The 15,281-nt window shown below is 36.3% G+C and overlaps 1 protein-coding gene across 1 annotated transcript in view; it reads right to left on the bottom strand.

The window, feature by feature from the left end:
* Positions 1–15,281, bottom strand: part of LOC107562741 (sorbin and SH3 domain-containing protein 2-like) — a 35,367-nt gene that overhangs the window by 11,095 nt on the left and 8,991 nt on the right. The window contains exons 8-19 of the mRNA XM_016247439.1: positions 14,858–15,033; positions 13,445–13,511; positions 13,285–13,335; positions 11,880–12,084; positions 11,493–11,607; positions 9,025–9,108; positions 7,067–7,123; positions 4,966–5,012; positions 4,219–4,394; positions 2,078–3,763; positions 1,105–1,166; positions 756–853 (exon numbers count right to left, since the gene is read on the bottom strand). Coding sequence (XP_016102925.1) covers positions 756–853; positions 1,105–1,166; positions 2,078–3,763; positions 4,219–4,394; positions 4,966–5,012; positions 7,067–7,123; positions 9,025–9,108; positions 11,493–11,607; positions 11,880–12,084; positions 13,285–13,335; positions 13,445–13,511; positions 14,858–15,033 — 2,824 coding nt within the window. The remainder of the gene's footprint in view (positions 1–755; positions 854–1,104; positions 1,167–2,077; positions 3,764–4,218; positions 4,395–4,965; positions 5,013–7,066; positions 7,124–9,024; positions 9,109–11,492; positions 11,608–11,879; positions 12,085–13,284; positions 13,336–13,444; positions 13,512–14,857; positions 15,034–15,281) is intronic.

The following is a 15,281-nucleotide window of genomic DNA, read 5'->3' as shown; positions in this document are numbered from 1 at the left end:
ATAATATAATATAATATAATATAATATAATATAATATAATATAATATAATATAATATAATATAATATAATATAATATAATATAATATAATATAATATAATATAATATAATATAATATAATATAATATAATATAATATAATATAATATAATATAATATAATATAATATAATATAATATAATATAATATAATATAATATAATATAATATAATATAATATAATATAATATAATATAATATAATATAAAGTGTTGTAGCTTTTAAATCTTTATTTAATAAGAACATTTCTTCCTCAGTTGGCATTGGAAACACCGTTGTTTATTAAATATCTGCAAGTTACAACAATGTGTGGTACCTTTTCTTTTTTCTAATGTATTACCCAATGAATTTGGTGATATGCAAATTTTAGGCTGAAATTCATGAGCCTTGAAATTCTTTAATGGCTTTATTAGCATGGACTTTCATGCAAGCTGACAATTTCATGCAATGACACTGAGCTCAGTGCAGAATTGGTGATGCAGAGACCAATCTGACAAAGCTAGTTAGTATGCAAGAAACACAAGAGCAAAATCTGCACAAAGGAAATGAAAAACAAAATGAAAGAAAAAGCTTTTAATAAATGGACAAGAGTAGAATTAAACACACTTTCACAAACAAAAAGCTGACACAGCCCTTTGCGAATTCAAATTTAGTGAGATGCTGTGATGTTATTCGAATGCGCCAGACAGAGTCTCTCAGATTTCTTTATATATACTCACTTGGCAGACTGAGCTTTAAAATCATAAATAGCCCTGGCAGACTGTTTCTGATGGAGGAGAGAAGACAATATAAGATAGGTCATCTGCTTAGAGGATACCTACGAGGCAAGCAAAAAGACCATCAGCTATCCAACATATGCACAGCCAAGCCATATACAGACCATAACCAAAACGAAGGTTACAGGGTCATGGGATTTATGGCATAGCGCAAATAAGGGTTCAGGATTTAAAATCGCCATATACTTATTCACTAATCAGTGATGTTTGCCCTGCGGGTTTCAAAACATTGTTCTAATTAAATGAAAACTAGTTCATGTAAAAATAGATATGAGTAAAGCAGCATTTCTACCTCTCTTTCTGGCGTGGGTCTTCTGATTTGTGGTGTGAGACGTCCTGTATCAGAGCCCTGATCTGTGGAAACAGAGAAAATGTCAACAGAAAGAAAACTATTGAGTTCATAGTGGCACCACATGCATTCCACTGGTGTCAAAAGGAAATGAGACTACTTGAAAATTATACAATTATTTATTTCAAATTTAGGGTCAAACTAAAAAAATAAGGGATGATCTGGATATACACAATATGACATAAAATGGCATGCACTTGACCCAAAAAATGGCCTAAATATTAGTCATCATAGAACCATAGAAAAAAATACATACAAAATACAGTACACACAAAGAAAGCAAATATGTGTCTTTACAACAGTATTTCATACATCAGCAAAAAAAAAAAAACAATGGAAAGGGCACAAAATCAAAAGGGAAAATTAAGCTCAGTAAAACACATCATGCATATACCGGACAGACATTTATTGCACCATGAACTGCTAATACTTCTTTTCCACTTGTACCATTATAAATAAACTGAATGAAATAAAATCTTCCATGTATTCATAATCAGAGCTTTTGTTTTAGCATTAAAGTTAACTATAAACTAATGTACTCTAAAAAGAACAAAAATATTGAAAACTGATTTTTGTCCAATCAAAAACTTTCTAGAATGAGAATTTCCCAAAAAAACGAGTTGACTTCTTCTTTATTTATGGTTCAAACTTTCTGTTTCAATATAAGAACACAGGAAGTCAAAAAAAAAATAAGTCAGTCAATCTAAATATACTATACTCTATAATTATATAAATAGTAAAATATTCCAAATACCTAATTGGACACTAGGTGTTATGATAATAAAGCATCCTGTTTAGGTAAAAAAATAAGTAAAAGCATTTGCATGCTTTCGGTAGGGAATGCTTGAGGTAATGACTTGAGGATTTTGCAATAATGATTCGAAACAAAAGGAAAACTCTTGAGAACTAGCTGCACCTGAGTAGCAGTGCACATTAGCATTAGCATTATGCTGGTTGTTGTTGGAGGCGTCTGTATGGTGGTGTTGCTGCTGGTAGGAGGCACATTGGTGGGCTCCATGGTAAGGCTGGTGGACATGGAGCGAGGAGGGGGAGCCAGACCCTCTCTGAGCCCGCAAGGAGGAGCTACGCTTGGGCACGTCTGGTAGCAACTCCTCCAATAACCGCCGTAATATGCTATCATCTGGCATCCTTGCTGGTCCCTGCCCCCTTTCCGCCCTTATATGGTCATAAATGTCCTGCAAAGCGGCATCTAAAGCTTCATAAATTGCGGTTTTGGATTTCGGCCGACCGCTTCTGCAGTGTCGCCGTTGGGTCGGCGGGGAGCCTCGTTTCCGGCGGAAAGGCACAGGGCTGACCAGAAAGGCCAGTTTGGAAAGGCCTGACTCACTGGGTGACTGTTGGGCTAGTGGAGATGTAACGGCAGGGTGGGACTCCTGCCGAGCCCTTTCCTGTTGTCGCTCGTGTTTTAGCATGGTGGTGAATCGTGTATAGGATGCTGGGCAGTGACCCTTACAGGAGCTGATGAGGTGGCGGTGTTGGTAACCTTGACTCTGACCCACACTCTGGTGTAGGTGATGGTGGCGGTGGTAACGGTGTCCATGATGATGGTGACCATGATGGTGATGTCGCCCAGAACCAAAGAAGCTTTCCGATGAGGTAAGTGAGCAATGATCCAGGTCGCTCTCGCTACACAGTGAAGACCCTTCTATGTGGATGTCACTCATTTCGGAGGCACAGGCGTCCTGCTCACTGTCTGAGTAGTCTTGATGCTGCCTCTGGTTCTTCCCATGAATTGGCACCAGGCTACTGCTGTCTGGTCCCGGTCTTGGCTGTCCCTCAGGGGGACTTCGAGCCCTTTCTGGAGGATCTTCCTCCTCCAAAAGTGATTCCACAGAAAAGCGTCGTTTGGGACAGCTGCTGGCTCTCGAGGACCCTGGTGTGGTGGTGCCTGATGGGGCATTTTCATCACCAAGGTCTGGCATGGACTTGGATTTCTGGATGAGCTGTTCATATACCGATATACGGTTTGGGACCATGTGTCGTGGTACCTCATTACCGAAAGTTGCCCAACCATGGAGGTTGTGCCTCTGTTGTTGTTGCAGCCGTTCCAGCTCAAGGATTCGTGCACGTACAGAACGAATCACCTCTGAGGGCAATAGCTGCTCTCGGTCTATGTGGTGCATTTTCTTGTAGAGCTGAAGGAAACCCGGAGCATCGTGTGGCATCTTACGCCGGTGATGTCGGCGCCCCCTGGGAGATGAGGTAAGACTTTTTACTTGAGGCTTCTGTGGAGCGTCTTCATCAAGCAATGAACCTGCACTTTCAGAGCGAGTGGTAGTCACAGAAGTGGACGCTCTCCCGTCATTATTAGCACCATGTCCGTCAGACAACAGATCATCACAGCTGCGTGATTTGAGCCGTGGTGATGAAGGAGTGATGACAGATTCATCGTCAACGCTACTCCAAGTCTCTGCAGCTTCATGTCGGCCTGTCTGCCAACCGTTCTTGAAGCAGATGGAGCGCTTGGAGCCACGCCAGGTTGGTGTGGAGATAGTGAGGGAGTCTGAGGAGAGACGAGAGGAAGGGCGCTCCATACCTGGAGAGCTCATACAGGAGGAGAGCGACTCACTAGCGTCTCCAGCTGTGAATTAAAATAACATCCAATGCAGCATGACAAAGAGGAGACAGGAAAGCTGGTTAGTGAGCTCAGCTGACAGAAAATGACGAAGCGAGAGAAAACATATCAGTAAAAGTGACAGTTAGTGAGAATGTGTCAGTATAGTTAAGATAGACAGAGGAGAATATGCAGTCTCACGCAGTTACGATCTTCAACAAAAATTTTACTCAGGTATAACCACAAATGTGATGATCTAATGATAGAACAAGAGAAGTGCGTCTTTTCGGTTTCTGGCACAAATCAAACTAAACATACAGGTAGAATGGTGACAGAACAAATCCATCAAACAGTTCCTCTGCACAAAATAATGGAGTTCTATTGTAACATGTCATTAGACAATAATGCATAATCTAAATGTCTTCAACAAGATTTGATCAGTCTAGCACCTTCTGTTCGAGTTTGAGTGTGTCTGAATTTACCTTTGGGTCTGGATGGTGAGGAGGGCGAGGAACGTATGGTGGGCTTCGTCAGTGTCTGTGCTTTATTGGAGTCCAGTGGGCGGGAAAATACTTGACTGGCATTCTGCTCACTTCCTGTGTTGGCTTGAGTGACAGATGGTTCCGACTTTCGCCTTTTCCTGTAGTCACTTGCAGAACTAAGAATCCCCAAAAATCCCAGATCAATAATGAAATAAAATAACCAAAGGAAAACATTATTAATGACTTTAAAGTTTTATAGAATTACTGAATATTTTGATGGAGCATTTTAAAATACATAATTAAGGGACTAGCTGTATAATTTTATAATACAAATGATTAAGCTATTTATGCCATTTTTGAAAATGGAAACATCACCCAAAATGATTCAGCTAGTGGACAATAAACCCTTTTACGTATATTGACAATGAGACTCTGAATACAGGATCTTCTACCCATTAAATAGTCCTAAATATGACACACAACACACAACAGTATGGGATGTCAAATACATATATATATATATATATATATATATATATATATATATATATATATATATATATATATATATACAGCAAAAAAATAAACAGTGGCAGAGCTTTTAAGACCTGAGTAAATTAAATTAGACTGAGGATGCTCAGGTTCTGTCCTCCAATGGATATCCAACAGGCATCTCTCGGAGAAATTAAAGAGCCTGAGTGAGAAAAGCTCACCTATAAAAGCTATAAGAATGAAAGGGAAGCTTACCTTGAAGTCCCGTCAGGTCGTTCGGAAGGTGAGAGATAGAGGGATGACTGAAAGAGAGCAGACAACAAAAGAGAAGTGTGAGATCCATGGGAACAAAGAAGTGTAACACTCCCGTGCTGCGCTACAATCAAAACCTCCTCCCCCCCCGCATGCGCAAAGACAGCCGTGACCGACGAGGGTTCCACATCTCTCAATCCCACCTTGAAGGACTATGAAAATGAACTTTGACCTCCTGTAAGAATAAAAAAGTGCCAGGGCCCCACAGTAAGCGGAGCCCAACAAAGGCCAGAGAACAAAACAGTACAGATCCAGAAAGGCTGCACGTGGCAGCAGGTCACAAGAAGCCCTGTCTATTATGTTGTCCAGGATCGCCACGCCTCCTTTCCTTTAACACAGCCTGGGGTGAATTTGAACAAATCTGAGCACAATACAGCAGTCTCTGGTGTTCATTCTGGCTTATCCATGCGACTTGGATCAGAGAAAAGAAAGGACATCACTTACTGACAACACAGCATTTTTAACACACCGATGCTGATCCTAGGTCAAATAAGAAGATAAATAAAAAGCCAATTCACAGGCACAGGAGAGAATGCATTTCAGTAGTACCTGTGAGCATGTGACTCTTCTCAAACAACAAACCTATAAAAAAACTCACAACACAAACATGCACATAAACACATTCATTCATCAGAGGAAAACTGTAAGAGAAAAACAACCTGAAAATTCTATCATCATTTACGTATCCTCATGTCATTCCAAACCTGTATGATTTTATTTTTTATGTGAAACATAAATTAGTATATTCTAAGAAATGTCTCGATGTCTATACAATGGAAGTCAAACCGAAGTCGAACCAGTGTTTAACAGCATGTTTCAAAATATCTTCTTTTGTGTTTTGCTAGAAAGATCAAGTCATACAGGTTTGGAATGACATGAGGGTGAGCAAATGATGACAGCATTTGAATTTTTGGATAAACTATCCCTTTAAAATGAAAAACATAAATAGCAGAGGAAGTAAATCTGACAGCAAAATAAAATATACAAAAGAACAATCTGATAAAAAAAAGCAGTTATGAAAAAGCATTGGTGGGTGTTCATTATTTAGCTATATTTTTCAGTAGTGTCATTGCAGGAAAGCTCAAGTAAAGTGACTTTTATTATGTAAACTAATTGTTTCATATTTAGTTTTGTATTTGTTTTATTAAAAAGAGAGCTTGTTTAGTTTACATTAAAATGTACACATGCAGCGTAGATTTTATCTTGAACCTTTTAACTCACAGATTTCTAGTAAAGATACCCTAGTAAAAAAAGTAATATATTTAAAATACATTTATTTCATAAATATATTTCACAAGTATATTTCAAATCTATTAACTTATTTACTAACAGATAACTCGAGACTTACTGATATAAAAATTATCATTAAACTTTACTTGGCATACTACTTGTGCACAATGCACTTTTCTTAATAGTCAGTCTAAAATGTGTTTTAATGTCACTTTTGATGAGGATTGTATGATCTTTGAATAATATCGGACTTTAAATGCAAAATATTTAAAGTATACCTGAAGTATACTTGTAATAGTTCCACTTTAGCACAGTAAAATGTACTAAGTATATATTTTTAATTGTACTTCAGCACTACTTCTACACAACTGAAATGCATTAAGTACTAAATTAGTTGCTCCAATTTAGCAGAATTTAAGTATACCAGTTTAGTATAATAATTTTATTAAGTACATAAATATGAAAATGCATTTGTAGTATACTTAGCATGAAATAAATGTATTTCAAATACATTTAAGTATATTTCTTTTTCACTAGGGCAACAACTACAAAAAACAGAAACACTGAAATAGTATTTTCTTGTCACTGAAAAAAAAATTTTGGTGTAGAAACAATTTTCACTCAACAGAGTACAGTGTACTCTAATAAACTAAAAAAAATTTTTTTTCCGTATATGGGTCAATTTTTTGCATTTGCTGTCTGTTAAATAAATGATGGGGCAGGAGAAAAAGCAATAGCAATAGAGAAAGATGGAGATATAGAGCAAACAAACAGCAAAGGAAAGACGGATGGATGGACATGAAGGTAGATTTACCTGTGCCACAGCATGTGTGGAGTAGTCAGGATTATAATCCAACCTCTTTTTAGGAGGCTGGATGCCCCACCACCCGAACAAACGAACAGCACAGAGGTGAAGAGGTGAAGATGAGGTGGAGAAGCAGGTGCATCATGGTAAAAAGACACATGTGGAGAGAGTGACAACGTTAGGGCATGAAGAAACAGAGATCACACAAAACACACACAGTGTACAAACAAACGAAGGGTGAATACAGTGAACCTCGGTGTGTTGAAAGTAAGTGCCCACACATGCTTCACCTACTTCACACACACACACACACACTGCTGCTTGTGTGTACATATAATACACACAATGATGAAACTACATAAAGGTTTCACACAAATGTTGCTTGTTTACACATGGTAGCAGCAAACTCAATCAGTAAACAAGCCAGGAAGTGTGTGTTTATAAAAGCTGGAGGAACTGTGCATAAATATCTCATTTATGAACATACAGTGGCCTACAAAATATATACATTTTTATGAATTTTATTGCATTAGATTAAATAAAATAAGAATTTCTGACTTTGGAACAAATTACTCTCCTCTCAGTCACCCAATATAATTTTAGGGGATATTGGCAACATTAAAAAGTCTGGGGTCAATATGATTTTTTAAAAATACGTTACAGTAATATGGCGCACAATGCTAATTGCTAATAATACAATGTTAAATGCAAAAGGAAACAGGAAATGATGAGAATCTTGTGAGAAGTTATCAGCATTGATAGTTTTTCTATCTATATTAACAATTTACTGCCTTTTCATGAATCACTTACACTTTGTTTGGGGTCAGTAAGGTTTAGAAAAGTAATAATAATAATAATCATATTACTTTCATTAGTGACACTAAAGACATTCATAATGTTACAAAAGTTTATTATTTCAAATAAATGCCGTTCTTTTGAACTTTCTATTCATTAAATAATCATGCGACACTGAAGACTGGAGTAATGGCTGCTGAAAATTCAGCTATGCCATCACAGAAATAAATTACATTATAAAATGTATTAAAATAGCAAACATTTAAATTGTAAAAATATTACACACACTAAATAATATTACTGTTTTTACTGTATTTCTGATCAAATAAATGTAGCTTTGGTGAGCATAAGTGACCAAAATAAATAAATAATAATTATAATAGCACTCATACATTGGAGTGCATTTTTAAGTGAACTATTATTTTACTTTTGGTCACCCAATCATTAATATTTGGTTACATTCTAGTAGTAGAATACATGCTGAACTAATTTGGCAACCAGAAAGTTTTTTTTTTTACAATTTTGTACAGTTTATCTATTCTTTTAGTATTTAGAACTTCTTGATGTGAAAATGTTCAGCTTGAAAGAGCGATGTTTATATGTTGGATGCATGGATTAAGTGTCCAAATCCTTTTTAGGGCCACTGTATTATCCAAAGTCTTTTCATTTTTAATAAAAAAGAGTTACACTTGACTTGATAGTGTTTTCTGCACAGGTTCTGCAGCTGTAAGAGCTTTAAGCTTGTAAGAACAGGTGTGTGATACTGCAAACAGAGCCAAAGCGAAAACACAGTGTTAAAAACCAATGACATTCTTCTAAAGACAACATTGTACCCCATAAATAGAGCACAAGTACAGATAATGTTGCTCTTTTGGTGAGAGTTTTGAAAACAGAGCATGATTATTAATCATGCCTTGGGATTTAACATCAGACAATTCATATGTGTCTGATGCCTCACCCGCTGCTTCTAGCATTGTTATTGTGGTGATGTTAAATGTCTTTTTTCTGTTTTCAGTGTGCAAATAACACCAAGTTCTGAACAAGTCAGAACTTGTATTTAAAAAACCACACACACACACACACAGCTTGTCATTACACAACAGCATGTGTGTACCGGACAAGGAGGTTACAGCCTAAAGCATGCCAACCTGCCGCGCCCTCACTAAACTTACCGGGCGTCCAAACTCCAACTCGGAAAAGAATTTAAACCAAGGCTCATTCTCTAAATCTATGTCATCTGGGTTTAAATCAAACATCTGGAGCAAGAAGCAACATAGAAAAAGAGAGGTAAGGGAAAGAGGAAAAACAATGAAAGGAAAAGAGAGATGGAAATTAGGGTTAGGAGGACCAAAATATGCTGCAAGGACTGGTGAGCAAAGAACAGAGGAGGATGATGTTGTGGGACATCAACACTCTCTCTCTCACACACACACACACACAAAATATGTAATGACAAATCATAACAATTAATAAGACTTAAAAAGAGTCCGCCCAAAAAAACCCCCCCAAAAAACAGTCTCATATAATTCAAAACCTGGTACATAAAAGAAGATATTTTGAAAAATGTTTGTAACCAAACAGTTTCAGGTCCCATTGACCTCCAAGGTATGGACTAAAAATACACTGGAAATCAATGGGAACTTAAACTGTTTGGTTACCACATTTCTTCCAAATATTTTGTTTTCTATGCAAGAAAGAAGATATTTTGAAGAATGTTGTTAACCAAACAGTTTTGGTACCCATTGACTTGGATGAAAACTGAAAGCTGTTTGATTATCAACATTCTTTAAAATATCTTATTTTGTGTTCAGCAGAAGAAAGAAAGTCATACAAGTTTGAAATGACATGAGGGTGAGTAGAAGTTTCATTTTTGTGTGGACTATCCCTTTGATATGAGTGTGACTCTCAGTACTGTCCAAAAGGGGGAGACATTGTGCTTCTTCCCATCTTCTCTCTAAAGTCTCTCTCGCTTCCTCAAGCTATGACTGTACATGCTGCCCACTCATTTTGCCACCTGGGACATCTCCTACTGCCACATCCACTGTGTTTGTGCTGAGGGCAGTGCAACGATTCAGCCTCCTGACATTTCTATCTCATTGTTCCCTAAACCGAGCCACTGCACCGCTTTGTCTGACACCCTTCCAGTATTTTACATCTGCAATGCAAAACAAAAGTTCAACTGCTTTCAAAGGAGACATAAAACACTGAGGGAATTCCTCTATTGAGGCATTTCATTTGTCTTGCTTTATTAGACAAACACAGTAGAATGAGACATTATTAGGGGACGATTGGGACATACTGTATTGCTGGCAAAATTCTAAACTGCATTGTCCCCATCATGACCACAGCACAATGACTCTAATAGACTGATTTTAGTGCAAACCTTTACCAATATTTTACCTAATACACAAAGGAAAAGAAAGCTTGCTGCAGCACCACATGACTCATGATAAAGCAAACTCATGACTGATGGTTCATTATTTGGTCAAACGACAAATGAAACAGAAGAAAAACACAGCCTTAACACATGTCCAATCAGCAGGCTGGAAAATTGCAGTTTTACACTGTAGTAAACAGTAAGTTAGGCCTGCAACACCTTAATAAAGCGGTACTCAAATAGCTGTACAGGCTACAATGAAATTGAGAGTTTTCATAAGACTGGATGGCAAGGTAATTACCGTACATTGCTGTTTGAAAGTTTGGGGTCAGTAAGATTTTTTGAAAGACATTTAAAACAATAGCACTGTGAAATATTACCACAATATAAAGTAACTGTCTTCTATTTTAATGTGTTTTAAAATGCAATTTATTCCTGTGATGGCAAAGCAGCCATTACTCCAGTATTCAGTGCCATATGATCAAACAGAAATCAACTTTTCTTTTTCTAATTATTAATGATGAACAGTTGCTGCTTAATATTTCTGTGAAAACCGTGATTCATATTTGAAACAGAAATCTTTGTAACTATCAATATCTTTACTGTCATTTATGATTAATTTAACTGCTTGCTGAATAAAAGTACTAATTTATTAAAAAAAAAATCTTACTGACACATACATTTGAATGGTTCTGTGTACATACAACAAACAGAGGAGCACAAAAATGAGAAACAGACCACACTTTGTCATTATTTACTGAAAATATGGCACTGCAGATATGAATGACATCAATGAGAAACATGTGAGAACCAGTAACATCGTGTAAACCACAGTAAAAACCTGGTGTGATGCGTCATATTTGAATGTATGTGTTTGTGTTCCACAAAAAAAAAAGAAAGAAAATCATACAGGTCTGGAACAACATGAGGGTGAGTAAATAATTTTTGGTGAGCTACTTCTTCAAAACTTTTTACAGTTTCTGGGACACAAATTTGGCTTTACATAGAGCTAAACATTTTCAAAAGTCTCTGCTGACAGAGCAATTTAATCCAGGACAATGTCTAAGCCTGACCCTGTATGTTTGATTTTTTTATTAAACAGACTGGAACAGAACTGAATTACTCAAGAGAACACAACAGGATTGCATTTAGACCGTTGCAAACTTGGGTCCATGTTATGTGAGGATTTTTACACCCGTTTAAACTAAATTTATGAATAATAATCACTTAGATACAATGATTTAATTAAATAAGATTACTCACAGGCCTTTCTTGCTCAAGGATGGAGGATTTGCCAGGCTCATATTCAAAGATGCTCCGTGGTTCCGCTCGGTATTTACGTGTGTCCACTTTTCGATCTGGAGGATCCCACTCATTTCTGTAGATGAGAATAAGAATAAGAACCAATCAGAGTTGTTTTTAACCAATCAGATGTTTTAAAACAGAAGCCTGTACACTGAAAAATATGTGGCGCAGCAGTATTTACTTTTAAACAATTTTCAAGCAGAAATTTCACAAACAATTACAGAGAAATGGCAATTAACCCCTTGAATTAAACGTGCAATTTTGAGGTATAGTATTTTCTTGCAAAATGCACTCTAATAATCATTGTTCTTTTTACAGTGTAGCTCATGAGGTCAGGTGTCTTACGGGTCGTGTGAGAACTCTTTCTCTCTGTCCATGTCTCGTGAGCGGAGCTGGAGGAGAGAGGGCATCGGAGGGGGTGGAGGGGGCACGGGAGATGGCAAGAGCTCCCGGTGGACGGCACCGTCTGGCATGTCTGAGGTATTTCTAGAGAGAGGCCGGTAGGTGTGCGTTTGAGGGGGCGGGTGGGCATGGACAGGAGGGTAATTTTCTAAAACAGAAGCACAAATATCAGAGTAATACAATAGATCAATAAAACAAATGTACAGTTGCTATACATTTGGACGTTACAGCAACATATAAACATATGATTGTACACTACCATTTAAAAGTTTAGGGTTGGTAAGTTTTTCATAGTTTTGAATTGTCTCATGCACATCAAGTCTGCATTTATATAAAAAAAATAGTAACAAAGTAATATAATAAGAAATAAAATTGCTCTTTTAAAGCAAACATCACAAAATATGTGTTTTTTTATTTATAAATGTACAATATAGAATGTAATGCAAAAATATAAAATTATACTGCTGTTCAGAAGTTTGGGATCAGGAAGATTTTTAATTTTTGTTAAAGAATTTTAATATATCTATATCTATTTGATCAAAAATACAGAAAAAACAGTACTTTTGTGAAATATTATTGAAATTTAAAATAACAGTTTTCTATTTTAATATACCTTAAAATATAATTTATTCCTGTGAAGCAATGCTGAATTTTCAGCATCATTACTCCTGTCTTCAGCGTCACATGATCCTTCAGAAATCATTCTAATATGCTGATTTATTATCAATGTTTGAAACAGTTGTGCTGTTTAATATTTTTTGGGACCTGTGATACTTTTTCAGGATTCTTTGATAAATAAAAAGTTAAAAAGAAAATGTTTTATTCAAAATAGAAATGTGATTTGTTACAATATACATTCCTACTCAAAAGTTTGGGGTTAGTCAATTTTTTCTTTCTTTTTTAAAATAAATTAATAGTTTTATTCAACAAGGATGTGTAAAATGGATAAAAAGTTATAGTAAAGACTTATATTGTTAGACACGATTTCTATTTGTAATAAATGCTGTTATTTTTAACTTTTTATTAATCAAAGAATCAAAGATAAAAGTATCACAGGTTCCAAACAGCACAACAGTTTCAACACTGATAATAAATCAGCATATTAGAAATTCTGAAGGACCATGTGACACTGAAGACTGATGAAAACATTGTACATTGTACATATACAGTATATATATATATATATATATATATATACACATACACACACACGCACACACACACACACACATAAAAACCCTTCTCACATAAAGGAACACAGACATGATTAAAACTTTTACTACATACATGTGTTGGATTAAGCAGATATGAAAGTTAATAGCTGATCTTCAGCTTTCACAGAACTTACCATTGTTTATGACAGCGTATGTTGCATTATATGTGTCTGCATAGTCATCATCTGGTGAAAACAATATTAAACGGAAATAAAATCAAACACAGTGTGTGTTTGTGTGTCATCTGAAATGAATACTGCAGGATACGTTCTTTGTGTCCTCCCACTCACTCACCTGCTTTATGAACCATGTGGATCTGTTTGAACATGGTCTTGTACCAGTCCTTGGGTCTGTCCACAGTCTAAATAGAAGCACACATACACACACACATGCGATTTGCCTTGTGAGTTTGCTGGTTAAGCGCACAAACAGCTAACAGCATTTGTCATTACCTGACAACCAACAAAATCACCAGAGCACAGAGTGAGAGAGACAGACAGGGAGTATCATAGTAACCTTCCAGGAAAGAGCCAGGAATGTTCTCTTCTTCTCACAAACACACACATTCACAGACAGTCTGACCTGCTGAGAGCTCAGAAGCATTCCTCTAACCACAATAAGAGGATCAAATGTCAAAACAACTTAAACACAAATCAAGAAAAAATGCCCTCAAAACAGATCATTAACAGCTGATCTGTTGTTTTAAACTGACCAGTGACAGTGAACAGATGTTGTGCTGTTTAAAATCATTCAGAAAGAAAGAAAGAGTGCTTGGTTTTGTTTTGATAAAGCAACAGGTAATAAAACATCATGTAAATCTCAGTTTTTGTATTAACCAGTCACAAGCGCGATAAGCAGCAGAATATTCTGTCAATATTTTTTTTTTGTTTCTATTTCTGTGCCTTCATGTTGTATAGCACTATCAACTCATTGGTAGTACATTTATATAAACAGTTCAATACATGGAATTATTATTGAGTAACATTTTGCCAACAAAAATATTTCCAAATGATGTCAAAACCACTCCAAGCAACAAGCAGCTGTCTCTTTCCTAAATGAATCAGTGTTTTGAACGAATCGGTTGAATAAATGATTCAGTGACTCATTCCTAAAGACAATCCTTTGCTGCAACATACACATAAGGATGTAACTTGCAGACTGGCAGTTTGTCTGAATGTGAAACAATTAAAAGTCTCAGTGCTGTTGGACTAAATGCCAACCAAAAAATTTATAATAAATAGTTAACGTCTACTGATTGTATCACATGCAGTTATGGGCAGACAAATTACTTCTGTAAATATATCAGTCATAACTTTAAAGACAAAAAAAAATCCCTAAATACTTTAATGCATTAATGACAAAACTGTGTATACATTTTAGTGTATATATAATGAACTCAAATTTGCAACAGTGAAACATAGGTGAAATAAATTTAAAGGAGCAAAACACACTGAAAAATGGTGTAGTATTTACTTTGTAATAATTTTCACTCCAAATTTGCTTGTAAAATTCACAAATAATAACAAAGAAACAGCAAGAAACACATTGAATATGCCATTTTTAAGTAGAAAGACTAGTATTTACTTGTAAAACTTACTTCAATAATCTTTATTTTATTAAGGAATAAGGACAATCTTTTTTAAAGTGTAGTTGTTTTTAATTTGTCATTTTTGTCAGTTCCCTTAAAAATGTCTGGATATCACTCACCGTTCGGATGGCGATGGGAATGCCTGACTCATCCACTGGTCCAATGCCTTCGTAATGGGGCGCTTTTATGATGGACACCTTCTTCTCTTCCTCTGAGAAACGAGCGATGGGCACAGAGCTACTGACCACTGTCTGACCAGAGACAACGGTCTCCCTCTTCACCGTCTCTGAACCCTCTGAGTGCGAGAGAGCGAGAGAAAGGTTAGAGACAGATGAAGAGTAAAAAAAGTGCTATCCTTTACAATTGATTCTTGTCAAATTGTGACCCCAGTGAGTTCCTGGGTAACAGTGAGGGAAGACAGTGCAACAGCCTAGTATCAACCTTTTTAACTAAACATCTCTCACTTACACACACATCATTGATTGCAGTGCTGCTATTGGCTATTAGACTGCTGCCATAGATACAGTCACACTGCAGCACTCA

This window comes from Sinocyclocheilus grahami, unplaced genomic scaffold (assembly GCF_001515645.1).
Source record: "Sinocyclocheilus grahami isolate Dianchi unplaced genomic scaffold, SAMN03320097.WGS_v1.1 scaffold836.1, whole genome shotgun sequence".
Taxonomy (NCBI): Eukaryota; Metazoa; Chordata; class Actinopteri; order Cypriniformes; family Cyprinidae; genus Sinocyclocheilus; species Sinocyclocheilus grahami.
Note: the sequence above shows the minus strand (reverse complement) of the source record. Positions and strands in the feature narration are given on the sequence as shown.